The sequence below is a fragment of the Ctenopharyngodon idella genome, chromosome 15 (genome assembly GCF_019924925.1).
Source record: "Ctenopharyngodon idella isolate HZGC_01 chromosome 15, HZGC01, whole genome shotgun sequence".
NCBI classification, from domain to species: Eukaryota; Metazoa; Chordata; class Actinopteri; order Cypriniformes; family Xenocyprididae; genus Ctenopharyngodon; species Ctenopharyngodon idella.
The window spans coordinates 8,830,001-8,845,547 of NC_067234.1; the positions used below are offsets into that span (position 1 = coordinate 8,830,001).

The 15,547-nt window shown below is 37.6% G+C and overlaps 1 protein-coding gene across 2 annotated transcripts in view; it reads right to left on the reverse strand.

The window, feature by feature from the left end:
* Positions 1–4,691: 4,691 nt before the first annotated feature.
* The window catches only part of porb (P450 (cytochrome) oxidoreductase b), a 63,011-nt gene continuing 52,155 nt past the window's right edge, over positions 4,692–15,547 (reverse strand). For both annotated transcript variants that reach the window (XM_051862124.1, XM_051862125.1), the window contains 5 exons: positions 13,891–14,040; positions 10,154–10,421; positions 6,257–6,402; positions 5,875–5,960; positions 4,692–5,745 (listed from right to left, as the gene is read on the reverse strand). In XM_051862124.1, coding sequence (XP_051718084.1) covers positions 5,601–5,745; positions 5,875–5,960; positions 6,257–6,402; positions 10,154–10,421; positions 13,891–14,040 — 795 coding nt within the window. In that variant the 3' untranslated portion in view covers positions 4,692–5,600. The remainder of the gene's footprint in view (positions 5,746–5,874; positions 5,961–6,256; positions 6,403–10,153; positions 10,422–13,890; positions 14,041–15,547) is intronic.

Below are 15,547 nucleotides of genomic sequence, written 5' to 3' on the forward strand. Positions count from 1 at the left end.
AAAGAGAATGTTCCCTGCAGGTTATTATTTTATAACCTAAAGAGAACATTCTTAAGGAATGTTTGGGATACTGGAAGGTTTGGGGAAAGTTCTATTTTCATAAAGAAAACTTTCCTGGCTAACCAACAGATAAACTTTAGCATGTCTGTTCTGGGATCATTCTGGGAACCGGAAACTAATGTTCCCAGAACGTTCTGTGAACCAAAAATTGTTAGCTGGGACAGATGACCACGTTATGGGGGTGATCAGATATTTCTTTTAATTTTATTATTAATTTGTGTTTACATAGCTCAAATAGCCTAAACAGCTACAGAGATAAACTGGAAGTCAGACAACAGACAAGAGACCAATCCTGAGTTCAATGTCACTTCAATCATTCTACCAGCACGGTTAGAGAATTTCGGGCAGAGAAGAGAGAAAGGTTTGTAATCGTGCCGTGCCATACCAGGCTCAAGTGGAATTATAACTGGAACCGTTTGGCCCGACGGTGGAAAAACGGCTAAAGTTATTACTGGTTCCAGTTACAGGTTGTTCTGTAAATGTTTAGATTTTTACTGTATTTGTGCAGAATTGTTATGGCAAACACAACTGCCAGTAAAAATTACAGGATTTTTTTTTAACAATGTAGGAACTGCATTAATGCCAATTCCCAGCAGCACAGCAATAACTATTGTGCAACAGTATGTTGAAGCAGGGAAGATGAAATAGTTGAAGAGTGGATCTTTGTGCAGCAGTTAAACAAGATCATTTGAAAGTACCAGCAAACACAAATGCAACAAAGACAATAACCAACAATGAAATAAAGTATAGTATAAATAATGATGAGAATCAAACTAGAAACAGGTGGAGAACATAATCAGTGAAAACACAGGAAACAGGAAATAAACACATTCGGGGCTACAAGTCGGGGCTATACTGTGTGAGTGCGCTCCAATTTCTGGTTGAGCTGGGTGGGGGGAGGGGGGTTGCCCTCTGGCTCTGGTCTAGTGTCCTGGGCATGTGCCCGGTAGGCCCGTGCGTTAATCTGTCCCCGACTGTACTGCATGGTGAGCCAGCGGCAATCGCATGAGCTTTCATGCTAAACATGGAGACTGGAGCTCAATGTTGCTGCTATAGCTTTGGAAAGAAAAAAAATAAAAAGATGAAACGATTTGGTAAAAAGCAGAGAACAACACAGCCATTTCTTTCAACAAAAACAACTAAAGAGTGTAGCCTATTTGTGTGTGTGTCAATATTTGCGCACGCTGTAGGGTTGCAGCCACTGGGATATAATAATATTCATAGACCCATGTGACATGGTTGTGTATGATTTGGCAATAGGGGACATACTACACTAGTCAAAAACGGGCCACTCCCAGAATTTTTTAAACATGTTTAAAAATTATTGGGTGATCGGGAGGTGCTCGTAACGTACTCAGCTTGGCTCATAATTCCTCTCAGTCTCACACAATGCAATCTGCTACCATACGAGCATCAACACAAGATGCTCATGCGAGCATCAATGTCCACGTGGTTCCTCCCAAAAGAAAAAAACCCGCCTGCAAGCTTGTATGACAGCAAAAACCATACCAGCTTAAACTAGAACTCAGATACAGCAGGAACATAATAAACTTCAAAACAGAGTCCCTGGAACATAAAGGCACCGGAAACATGTGCCATTACTCCCCCCTTAAAGGGATAGTTCACCCAAAAATGAAAATTATCCCATGATTTACTCACCCTCAAACCATCCTAGGTGCATATGACAATCTTCTTTTAGCCAAACACAGTCAGAGTTATATTATAATATATCCTGGCTCTTCTAAGCTTTATAATAGTAGTGAATGGCTCTCATGATTTGAAGTCCAAAAAAGTGCATCTATCCATCATAAAAGTAATCCACACGACTCCAGGGGGTTAATAAAGGCCTTCTGAAGTGAAGTGATGGGTTTTTGTAAGAAAAATATAACGCAGATTGTGTTCATCTGAAAGAAGATGGTCATATACACCTAGGATGGCTTGAGGGTGAGTAAATCATGGGATAATTTTCATTTTTGGTAAACTAACCACTTTAAAGCAGGGATGGACAAACTCAGTCCTGGAGGGCCACTGTCCTGCAGAGTTTAGCTCCAACCCTAATTAAACACACCTGAACCAGCTAATCAATGTCTTAAGGATTACTAGAAGCAGAGATTGTATTATTATAGGGAGATGAGAGAGTCTGTATCTCTTACCTGTGTAATGGCCTCTGGTCTCCTTTCCTGTGTACTGGCAGTCTTAAACCCCACCTGCAGCGTTAGCATTAGCCGTTACGCTTTTTTGGCTAATGGTTGCAGGCTTGTCATCTAGTGGCTTTTCTAGAAGGCTGCAGGTAGGTGTGTTTTATCAGGGATGGAGCTAAACTCTGCAGGACATCAGCCCTTCAGGACTGAGTTTGCCAATCCCTGCTATAAAGGGTGGTTGTGCATTGCCAGCAGGGAGTATCAGTGAGAAGGCGGGAGGGATCTTCAGGGGATCAGATTCCCACTCCATGGCAGTGACGACCTTGGTGGAGCCGAGGAAGGAAAAGACCACTGACCAACCGTTAGAGTGGAATGCCCTGATGGATCCAGAGGGATGAAGGGCCATGGTGGATCCTTAGGCTTAGCTTATTTTTTTTCAGTGTGTTCTGCACTGTTGGCTTAACGAGTCAGTGCACGAGAAAAAAAGTGAAAGTAATGAAAGCGAGCAAAGGAATCATGACGGTACAGACAGAAGGACATTCCAATGTGCGAATATTCCCATAATAACATGAACCGAGTAAAATGAAGAAAGTGATCAGCATGATTGATATACAAAATGGTAAGCAAGCACTGCTTTGTTTACGGTTTGTATTTGCAGTCCTAGTTTCGGTTTCATTTTTTGAATGATGAAACTAGACTATTGATTCCTGCTGAAGCAGACAGTTATTTCCTTACACACAGGCACAGAATGCATTGTGCTAGCTAGTTGACAGTCACCAGTAGTCCTTTTGGTGTGTTCAGGTACAGCTTTTTGGCTGAGATGCAGCCGACTAGAGGTGACAACACAGCTTTCATCGCTGCTAGTTCTTTGACATCGACTTGGTGTGTCCCAGGCTTTAGATTGAAGACCGAGGGGGAGTTAGGGAGACTGGAGACCAAGGTGAAGCCGGATGGCTGGAGAACCACAGTGGTCATGCTGTTAAAATCAGGACTGGGGAGGGCCGGCTGAGCAGGAAGACGAGGAAGAGCCAAGGGACTTAGTGGAACCAGTGGAGAAGATGGAGCCAGGGAGCTGGAGGCAAGCAGCAAATGAAGTGGAGCTAGGAGGCCTGATGGAACCAGTGGAGGAGGAAGGGCCAAGAAACTAGTCAGGACCAGAGTGTCCAACAAGCCGACAGGAAAGGAGAGACCTCAGGGGTGGGAACATGGGTGGGAGTCCATTCCAGAGTATCGAGGAACACAGATTTCAGCGGGTCCTTCAGTCCAGCAATTAAAAAAAGCTAGACTGAGGAACATGCTGCTGTGATCCTCGAGGGAGCAATCATCCTGGTGAGGATTAGCTGGACTCGAGTCTGAGCATATAACTGCATGTTATGAATTAGTCTCACTTATGCATTGTATTGCTAACATGACTGCCATTGAATATTCTGATCAGGTACCCATTTCTTCTTCTCATTTTTTAACTTATGAGTAGTGAATGCAGTCTCCATCTGCGAATATATCCGTTTTATTTCTGCACTGTAAAACCTAATAAAACACCTTTTATTTGACTTGTTCAACTTATTTGTAAAAATCTATTAGTATTTACTGTACATACCATGCCTTTATTACACAGAAATACCTAGTTAAGATAAATTGATTTGTATGAGCAACATTTCTTCAAGCAACAAAAAAAAAGCAACCTTTTGAGGTGGGGAAATCTTAATAGGATTTTCACTAATCCCCCCCCCCCCCCCCCCCCCCCACCCCACCCCACCCCACCCCACACCACCCCACACACTCATGCACTCATTTTCCAAAGTCATCTTGAATGTTCTTAAATATTGAGAGACCATCACATGTGTTGACTTCATAAATTGATGTTGATTCACAAAAATTGTTTTGTGCCATTATGGTGATTAGTATTCCCTTTGGTTGAGCACTAGGAATTTATTTTATATTAATATAACTACTTTTCTATCAATGTAATGGTGTTAGAAGCATTTTTATTCGTGTTTTCAAAGGAAGAGAAATAATAGGTTGCTTTTAAAAAGTGATTTAACTTTAAACTACATTATTAACTAAACTTAATAATGTTGAGTAATGATCTATTCTACAAACGACCTGTATCAAAAACTTCATTCTATCGTGAAAGACCACACTATTAACGGGGTCGATATAATCCCTCTTGTGAAAATATTATGCAAATGACTTTAATTGTGTCACATAACATTCAACATGCAATAGTAAAAATCAAATAAATTTTGACTAACTTAAGACTAACTTTTTTCTTCACTGCATTCCACAGATGTTAGTGTTGTTGACTTTTAATAATATACTAAAATGTGGAAAATAGTAATGAATAAGCAGGTGTGTCCAATCTTTCACTGGTCTTTTGAGGCAAACTACCTCGATAATTATCGGCAACAAACGTACACTATATGTAAGTACAGTGTACATGTATCAAATCAGATGGGTAAAAGTGAACAAAAAACAGGTTAAAGACAAAGGTGATGTTAAATTTAAATTTAATCATTAAAAAGATATGCCTAAATAGTTGTAATGTACTGGAAACAATAGTTGCATATAAAACTTGATGATGCCCCAAACAACAACTAACAACTACTACTACTACATATAATTCTATCATCTCCCAAAATAGTAAACTTTTCAGCAGCGATGCTGGTCTTCAAGTTCCACTAATGACGCAATCTACACAGTAAATAAGGCACAAGAGCTTGACAAATCAGTTCTTCAGACCAGCATTTGTTTCCTTGTCTGTGTCTCAGCATTATACACACACACTTACAATGGATACAATGGGTAAGTCTGTTACAACTAGTGTAGTCTTTACCAGTGAAATTATGAGCTAAGAATAGGGGAAAGCATTTCTGAGCACCTAAAGGAAAAATTAAATCTGTGAGGGTCATCCAGGTTGAAATGGTTACATTCATGTTCAGCCATAATTAAAAAAAAAAAATAAAAATGCTTTAGAGAACTACAAAAACAAAAAAAAAGTGTGATCCACCTTCATAGTACAACTGCATGTTTGCACTGTTTATGACCTCTGAAGGTTTTCAAAAAGACAAGAACATCATTGAATATCAGTCAACTTCTCATCATACTCCATGAAGAAACATTTTTCAGTGAGTTAAAGTTTCTTCATGCTTACAACCCATACCACGTATTTGATTATAAAGTTCCATGCATAACGTGTTTGATTAGTATGTTAAAATCGTGATTTTTTTTAAATATACATTTCTTTTACATCATTCACTTTAGAATGAGGGAATGTGTGTCAGTGTTTTCATTTCTTAGACAAACATGTCAGAATGATAATAGCAAACACATTTGAACTCTTATAAAAATCACAACATCAGGAATGTAGAGAAGAGGAATGTTGCAGAGCTGAAAGATCATTTAACTCCAGACGTCCTGCGAATAGCGTCCTTTAGTCATCAGTTTCTTGATGTAATCTACAGCTTGAGTGCGGCTCATTCTGCCCAGCTCCTCTGCGATCTCATAGAAGGCGTTCTGTACATCCCGCGCCATGTTTCGGGCATCTCTGCAGGAGGAAAATCATGGGTGACATTATTAGAATAGTTTCAGGGATGCCTCTGTCTCATGATGTCTCAACATGTTATAATGTTAATAATGTTTTTGATTTTTCTGACTAGTTCTAAAATTTACACACCCACAGATGTAGATGTGGGCATTGTCTGTGTGAATTAGTTTCCAAACAGTCTCCTTGCTGTTCTTCAGGAGATGTTGTACATACACCTGGGTGTAAAAACAAATAAAGTAAGTAATGCAGATAATGTTTAAACAATTTATAAAACAGATTGTCACAGATGTTGATGGGTCAATACAGCTCTCCCTTTTCCTGTGATTGATTCATAGATTCATTAATGCCATGACATTTACAGTTTTTGACTAAATATAAGATGGGTACAGAGAGTAAGTGCAGATTATCTTTTTCATTTGACCCTCAATTACAAAAAATAATACCAAAGTTGATTGTTGGCCAAAATAACTACCATCAGAATTTTACTCGAGAGGTATGTGTAGTACTGTACCTTCTGTGCCTGGTCCCTGGAAAAAGCTACATTGAGTGCCGTCAGAACGCCAGTCTTTTCAAACTCCTCAAGCTCCTCTTGGTACAGAAAGTCCTCGTTCTTGTGACGACAGCCAAAGTACAACACTGTCTCTCCAACATCCTTACCTATAAATGGGAAATCAAGACATTAACTGCATGAGGGTTACAAAAGTAGGGATGTGCACATAACCTCCAATTGTTTTTGATACTATTGTAGTGGGTTATTCAGATTCTGATTCCCGCAAGATCCTAATAGGTTGTTTGCAATCACGTGGTTCTGGTGACGCGCGAAATTAATGTGGAGGGCAAGCAGTGAAAATTAGAATGGAAGAGATGGAGAAAAGTCCGTACTTTGCTTGTTTAGAAAGGTATAAACAGAAAATCACAACATATTTTGGACGGGAACCTTATGTTATGAAGAGGAGCGATTTTTCTACTTAATTGAAAGACTTGACTGCCATTGAGGAGGTAGATATAGAGAATGTGAAGCTGCCGTCACGAGTTCTAGTCTGGTTTGTTTATATCGCGCTGCCTTTCTGCTAGTGACGCTAAGGGCAGTATTTTTGATTTTCTGTTGTGATTGTGAAAAATGTCGCCATTGTAGGTCATTTATTGCTACGTGTAAAAACATACTAAGGGAAGCAGGTTGAGGTGGTGACAGGGAGACGCCATATAGCAAATCTAATAACATCACTGATTGAACCCACTGCCTATCACTCAATAAAATAAATCACATAGCTGAGTGTTTTTGAAAGTTTTGTATTTTGTTTGGTTTAATAATTAACATAACATTTGCGAGTATGACTCAACCGGCTTGTGAATGAGTATAACTTGCACGCAGCCAATTCAAAACTGTTCACAAGCTTTTATGGGTTTAATTTTGGTTGTCATTTGTTGAAATTAAAAAAAAAAAAAAAATACAGTGTGTCGGTCATAGAGTCATAGACTGTAAAAAAGGGTGTCTGTCCCCTGAATGCCCCTCAGATTCTCCTATCTGAATATTTACAAAGAAAACATTAAAACTACAGTTACATTTACACCCTTCCAACAAAGAAATGGACCGACTTCTGTCAGCTTGTTGAACACATTTTTTTTTTTATTTGGACATTTTCTACATTATGATGGCTGAAGCAGCAGCGCGTGACACTGTTTTCACGGTAACCAGATGAACATGTAAACGGAATTCTACGTTTATCATGCAATGGGATAAAATATCTTCTCTTCCCTGCAAATGATAGCCATGAAGAATATGATTATTTAACCAAGTCAAAAACAAAAAAGGTAAGCAGGTATCCATATTCATTTCAGTATCAGCAGACGCAAAACGCTATAAAAGGTGACAACTTTTAAAATTAAAAAACGATATAAGTTACGTAAACGATAAAAGCTCATTGTGGTTTCTCGGTTTGATAGATTTGAGCAACCATAAACGACGCAAAACATAGGAATTTTGAGTTTGTGATAGGATTCCTATATAGAAAAAAATCACTGCTTGCCCTCCAGCCGCATTTCGCGTGCAGCAATGACGTCATGTGCAAACAACCTATAGTCCCAATCAGTGTTGGGGTAACGCATTGCAAGTAACGCAAATTTGTGTTTCTTTTTTTTTAATTGCTAAAGTAAGAGTGTTAAACTTTCTTCTGTAGCAATTCAGAATGGCAGCACAGCCGAAAGGTTTACTTGAACTGCACCCTCTACTGTACAGGCGTGAATTTGCTAATTAATTAACAAACAAGCAAGCCCAGCCCAGATGAGAAAAAGTAATGCTAAAGTAGCACAAGGCATTACTTTCCATAAAAAGTAACTAAGTAACACAATTAGTTACTTTTCTAGGGGGTAACGCAATACTGTGATGCATTTCCCCAACACTGGTCCCAATGATACACAACTATAAAAACTATATATATATATATATAAAAGATACTAAGTCCCTACAAAACAAACTGTTATATTTATGAATTTGTCATGGCTACCAATGTAATTCTATGACTGCTATTGTAAATGAAACTAGTAAATATGAAATATTACAATGATATACTGCACATGAAATATTCAACAGGTAACTTTTTTATATATCATTATTATTATTATTATTATTGGACTTCTTTATTTCAATAACAGATAGGAAAAGTAAGGATGAGAGAGGTGGATTAAGATCAGGATGTGAGCAAACAACTCTTCTGTCCTGAGCATGTGCACAGCTATGACACTGAACTATCCTTCATGTCACACCTAGACTTTACTGTACCTATTTGTAGAAAAACATATTGTTTATTTCAACGTCTGAGACAAATTTAAATGTGTCATTTTAAGAACAAATGCAAAAACTTGACCAGAAAAACTAAAAATTTTTGAGAGTGCAGTTAGATATAAGAGAAGTCCTGATGTGAAATTACTGTAAAAGTAATTCAATTCACACAAAGTTTTAACTGTGCACACCACAAGTAGGCTTGTTGAAGCACTAGCTGAGTGGACTGAATGGTTACCTCTGACAATGATTTTATATAATGTATGTGTAATAGGGGTGGGCAACATACCAATAGACACAATAAACCACTAGGTGTTTGACAACTGGTATACGTTTGTGTTAACATGATGTTGCAGTGTTGTGTCAGTGCCAAAGTTTATCATTTTCATGCATTCTCAAACCTTGCCAGTTTAAGCTTAAAAGTGATTTTTGAAACTGTTCAAGTGCAATAAGAAGTTAAAGACTTTGATTCAGTTCTTGCACGCTGTTCTGACAGACAGTTTTCTATGCGCACACACCTGAAGTGTCTGCCACACAGTGTGAGTACTGAACTGAGTTCTTTTTTTTGTGGATTATTGCACTTAAAGGGTTAGTTCACCCAAAAATGAAAATTCTGTCATTAATTACTTACCCTCATGGCGTTCCACACCCGCAAGACCTTCGTTAATCTTCGGAACACAAATTAAGATATTTTTGTTGAAATCCGATTGCTCAGCGAGGCCTGCATAGTCAGCAATGACATTTCCTCTCTCAAGATCCATTAATGTACTAAAAACATATTTAAATCAGTTCATGTGAGTACAGTGGTTCAATATTAATATTATAAAGCAACGAGAATATTTTTGATGCGCCAAAAAAAATAAAATAATGACTTATATAGTGAAGGCAGATTTCAAAATACTGCTTCAGGAAGCTTCGGAGCATTATGAATCAGCGTATCGAATCATGATTCGGATCGCGTGTCAAACCGCCAAACTGCTGAAATCACGTGACTTTGGTGTTCCGAACTGCCGATTCAACACACTGATTCAAAATGCTCCGAAGCTTCCTGGAGCAGTATTTTGAAATCGGCCATCACTATATAGGTCGTTAATTTGTTTTTTTTTGGCGCACCAAAAATATTCTCGTCGCTTTATAATATTATTATTGAACCACTGTACTCACATGAACTGATTTAAATATGTTTTTAGTACATTAATGGATCTTGAGAGAGGAAATGTCATTGCTGGCTATGGAGGCCTCACTGAGCCATCGGATTTCAACAAAAATATCTTAATTTGTGTTCCGAAGTTTAACGAAGGTCTTACGGGTGTGGAACAGCATGAGGGTGAGTAATAAATTATATTATTTACATTTTTGGGTGAACTAACCCTTTAAATGGTCAAACACACACAAAGAAAAATGTATGAAATGTATGAAAGAAAAATATGAAAAAAAAAACAAATATATACAAACAATATGCTTTACACTATATATGCATCTGATTTATGCACATAGTCAGTAAATCAATTAGAACAATTGTTAAAATGCCATTACTTCAGTTGTTGCGTACATTTATGAGCCTTCCTTGCCTCCTCTGATTGTAATAAGCACTTAACACCAGAACTCCATGACCTGCACGACTCCTACCTTGTTCTTTGAGCCAGCCACGCTCCTGAATAAAGCCGATGAAGGGTGCGATACCAGTACCAGGTCCGATCATTATCACTGGGTTTGTGGACTTAAAGGGCAGGCGGAACTGAGATTTGCGGATGTACATGGGCACTGTAGCCTTGTGTCCATTGTCAGTAGGCATTTTGTTCTTCAGCCAGTTAGTGGCAACTCCTTTGTTGACACGACCAGTCTTAGTCTCATATTCCACCACTACAGCACAGATGTGGATGCTGTTGGGGTGAACCTGTCACATGCAGGAAACACACAACACACAAAATACAAAGCAAATTATTTAATTTTAAAGTGCCCCTATTATGCAATTTTAAAGGTTTCTAATTTTTTGGAGGTCTCCTACAGTAGGTTTGCATGAATCCAAGGCCAAAAAACACTTTATTTTTCTCATAATATACACTGTACATTTCTCAAAGAGAAATGGTTCATTCGAAGATTCAGTCTATCTAATTCCCTCCTTTCTAAGAGCCTGCTCTGCTCTGATTGGTCAGATGGCCCATTCTGTTGTGACTGGTCTACCGCTTACAGCACATTTCGTAAAAAAAACGCTCATTACCATATCTGAATTTCAGCTCTTCCTCAGTGCTTGAAACACAATGATATGAACAATGGCGTTGATTTTTCCATATCAATTCCAGCGCAAGTCTTATACTTTTGAAATGCATGCAAAGTGAATTTGCAGTGCTGAAAACAGCGTCTTCTTGACATGTTGACAACACGAACCAAACTCTTCCAGGCCTCAGCTGCAACTACAGTGTTTGAGGGTCAAATAGATGTTGTTCACAGGCAGCCAATGAAGACCATAGGCTAGCAACAGCATTATGCAAATTTGTTACATTGTTACAAAGGTTTGTAACAGGAAGTGCAGAATCACTTCTTGCTTTTAGGAGACAATAACTTTGCCATGCATTTTGATCTTTGAAACTTCACAGACCTTTTAATGGCCCACTGAAGTCCCTTGAAATGCGCAGCATTATTGTCAAGTAGCAAGCACTAGCAAGTATGGAAGATTAGTGGATGCAGATACATATGTATTGATCTCCAAGTAAGAAAATGAACGTTTTATTTTATTACCAAAACTTGTCATACACTATCAAAATATTCAATACATTAAAATGTCAATTTAGGTTTTTGATAGGCTATATCATCGTTTGGTGCGATTTGAGAACCGGTTTAACAGGCTAAATGAAAAGAATCAGTTCTTTCACGAATCGCACACTGCTTTTGCGTCTCGGAGCACATGACGATTTTTTCAGTTAAAAATAACGAGGAATGACATGTTTTTAGAAAATGTAGTGGAGTAAAAAGTATGATGATTATGTTTTAGAATGTAGTGAAGTAAAAGTTTCTCAAAATAAAAATACTCAGGTAAAGTACATACACTTGATAAATGTACTAAAGTACAGTAACGAGGTTAAAAAAAAAAACTAAAAACTAAAAAAAAAAACCTATTTTGTTACTGTCCACCACTGGTGCTTAGCTAGCTAGAAAAAAAAAAAAAAAAAAAAAAAAAAAAACCTCAGTTGAGCATTTTGCTAAATATGTGCACTATAACTTTCATTATATTTTTACGTAAGCTGGTGTCTTCAGTATTTAATGTATGTTTGAACCTGTCATGAAAACCTGTCAGTTTTATTACACTTTAATGTTTATATTTCAACAACAAAATGAAGGAATTGGAGTAGAAACATAAACTTGTGGCATCTGGAACTTTTTGACTTTGAGAGATTTCTTGCTGAGGAGAAGACTTCATTATTCCACGACACAAGCCACCAAAACAATAATTTTCTACTTCCTCCACATTGTGATGTCACACTGTGGTAGACATTTGCATCTGACCGCCTCCACACATCAACATATCAACACCTATGTTACCTTATCGGCTCTGTAGCCAGAGTGAGCAGTGACGTGACAAGGAGAGAGATGCAATGATGTTTGCCAGTCATAACAGTGGGTGTCTTAAAGGAGTCATAGCACCAAAACAAAGTGTTTTTGTTAGAATCAATAGCCTCATACTATCTGAATAAATGTAAAGGTGAAAAAATAAAACCTTTTGCCAGCGTTTCTGATAGAGGGTCAGAGAGACACTGTGTTCCAAATTATTATACAAGTGATGTATCAGTAGCATTTCAGTACAATTCACATTCAGATTTTAAGTTTTTCAAAGAATCTTTTTGTTTTATTTCTCCATATCTTTTTTAGATATCAATTTTGGTAAAACTATTTAACCAAGATTGGTTAAATAGTTTGCCAGGTCTTCTTAGGTAAAACGAAACTCTACTTAAAGAGTAGAGTTTACATTATTAAGCAATTATTAACATTATTAAGCAAGTCACAGTTCTCGTGCAATATGGGGAGGAAGAAAGATCTTTCTGAAGATGAAAGCATGAAATGGTGCAATGTTGTGCAAAAGGCATGAAAACTACAATTGTGTGAAAACTGAATAGAGATTATCGAACTATCATAAGATTTGTGAGTAATTTAGAGCACAGCAGAAATCGGTCAGATTAAGGCTTATTAAGGAAAGTTTCTGTCAAAAAAAATTAAACGGACAGCTATAAAAAAGTCATTGTTGAGCAGCAAACAGGTATTTGAAGCTGCTGGAGTCTCTGGAGTCTCAAGAAACTCTCCGTACAGACTGGCATTTGTGCGTAAAGTTGCATTTCAGTCACCCCTAACCAATGCTAGCAAAGAGAAAGTTTACAGTGGGTGGCTCACAAAGAGACAGTTTACAGTCCTACGTTATTGGTAGGAATAAGCCTCAGTTTCCATCAGTAAAAAATGGGTAGTTCCCTAATCTTTCTGTTGTCTTCTCTGGTGTTAACGATATACCATTAACCCATGTTACTATTAAGTTTTGGCAACAATTTTGCACAAGCAAGCACTACTCACTTTTACTAATGTTTAAAAGGAGTAATTTTGATATTCTTAGAGTAAGATCTTCTGCTGAAAGGTGTTCTATAATGCCTTTCTTTACTGTGTAATGTTGCTGTTTGAACATGAAAAAGATCTGCAAAGTTCCAAAACACAAAGTCCCTCCAGTGGGAGTCATTCTCTATATCAGTGCGTACTGTTTCTGAACTAGCTGAAATGACTCCAACACTAGCTTTGAGTTTTCTTGCAGGAACAAACATGTCACAATATTCCTCATTTAAATTATTATTTATGTAAAATAAAGGGGCAGGGCCTGGTTGAGTTAGTTAGTGGTGTGTTGAAACTCATGGTTATCGTAAGGGGTGGGACATTTTACCAAACACACTCAAAGCGCTTGACCAATTACAACACACTGGTCCAGCCAGCCAATCAGAGCACATTGTGCTTTCCAGAAGGAGGTGCTTCATAGAGACAGGAACTAAATTGAGCATTACTGACAGACTTGGAAGAGAGGAGCTGCAACAATGTCAAATATGGGGAAAATAATGTGTTTTTTGAACATTCAAGCATGAAAACCTGAGTAGAGCTCAAAAACAAAATCAAGACTTTGAAAAAGGCCATAATATGGCCTCTTTAATATTTAATATACACACCAGTCAAAAGTGTTAAAACCTATTTTTTCCCAGTTTTTAATGAATTTTATACCAGTATGCCTAAAACCATCAGATCTGCGAGTAAGAGTGTTAATGTTAAATGTAAATGTTAATGCAAACACAAATACAAAAAGTTACACATTCCAATTTTAAGGTTAAGCAAAAATAACTGACCTTGGAAGATGATGAAATGGAATAGTAGCGGGCCTGCAGTCGTGGCATAAGCTCACAGAGGTGATCAATGGGTGGCCGCAAAGATGGCAAATCCTCAAGAATAGCCAAAATATTCCTACATGATTCCAGCACCCAGCTCTGGTACAGCGCCTGCAATATGACAAAGACAATGTCACCAATACAGTTAGCTACTGCACAACAACATGATTACAATCCAGCCCATGCTGCATTTGGCTCAAGCAAAACACAGTATGCTAAATACACTGATTTGGTAAGGCAGCAGTTTATCACTTAATGAATCAACAGCCTATCTGCTAATCTTCAACATGTTTGCCATTAAACATTAATTATTGCCGTTTCCATTCAGCTGTGTTTATAATTCAATATCCCAAAATTTGCATAAAAATAGGTGGAAGGAAACATAACTAGTAAAGACTTTATCAAAGAATTTGCTGATTTTCTGTCGGAGTTAGTATTGGCTGCAGATAAAGTCCTTGTTGTTGGTGATTTTAATATCCATGTAGATAATAAAAAAGACGCATTATGATTGGCATTTGCAGATATTCTAAACTCTATTGGTGTTAGACAACATGTGTCAGGACCCACTCATTGTCGTAATCATACTTTAGATCTAATATTGTCACATGGAATCGATATTGATGCTGTTGAAATTCTGCAGCAGAGTGACGACATTTCAGATCATTATCTGGTCTCGTGTATACTACATTTAGTCAAGGCGGCTAAACTGCCTCCATGCCATAAATATGGTAGAACCATCACTTCTACCACTAAAGATCGCTTTATAAATAATCTTCCTGATCAGTTTCATCGCCTTAGCATACCAGAAAGCTTAGAAGACCTCGATGTTGTAACAGAAACTATTGCCTCTGTCTTTTCCAGCACATTAGACTCAGTTGCTCCTTTGCGCTTAAAAAAGATTAAGGAAATTAATCCAATGCCATGGTACAATGAGCACACTCGGGCCCTAAAGTTAGCAGCCAGAAAAATGGAGCGCAGCTGGAAGAAAACAAAACTAGAAGTATTTCGCATTTCGTGGAGAGAGAGAATGATTGAGTACAGAAAGGCCTTAAAATCTGCTAGATCTGCTTATTTTTCAAAACTTTTAGAAGAAAATAAACACAACCCTAGGTATTTATTTGATACAGTAGTTAAATTAACAAGAAATAAAGCTTCAACTTCTGATGTTTCCAAAGAGCACAGCAGTAATGACTTTATGAACTTCTTTACTTGCAAGATTGATAATATTAGAGAAAAAATTATAACCATGCAACCGTCTATTACAGTATCACGTCAGATAGTGCATTGTAGTGTCCCTGAGGAAAAATTCAATTCATTTACTGCTTTAGGAGAGGAAGAATTGTCTAAACTTGTTAAATCATCAAAATCAACAACATGTATGTTAGACCCTATACCGACTAAGCTATTGAAAGAAATGCTTCCAGAGGTTATAGATCCTCTTCTTAATATCGTCAATTCATCTTTATCACTAGGACACGTACCAAAAACTTTTAAGCTGGCTATTATTAAACCTCTTATTAAAAAACCACAACTTGATCCTAGAGAATTAGTCAATTACAGGCCGATCTCAAATCTCACTTTTCTGTCAAAAATACTAGAAAAGGTAGTATCATCACAA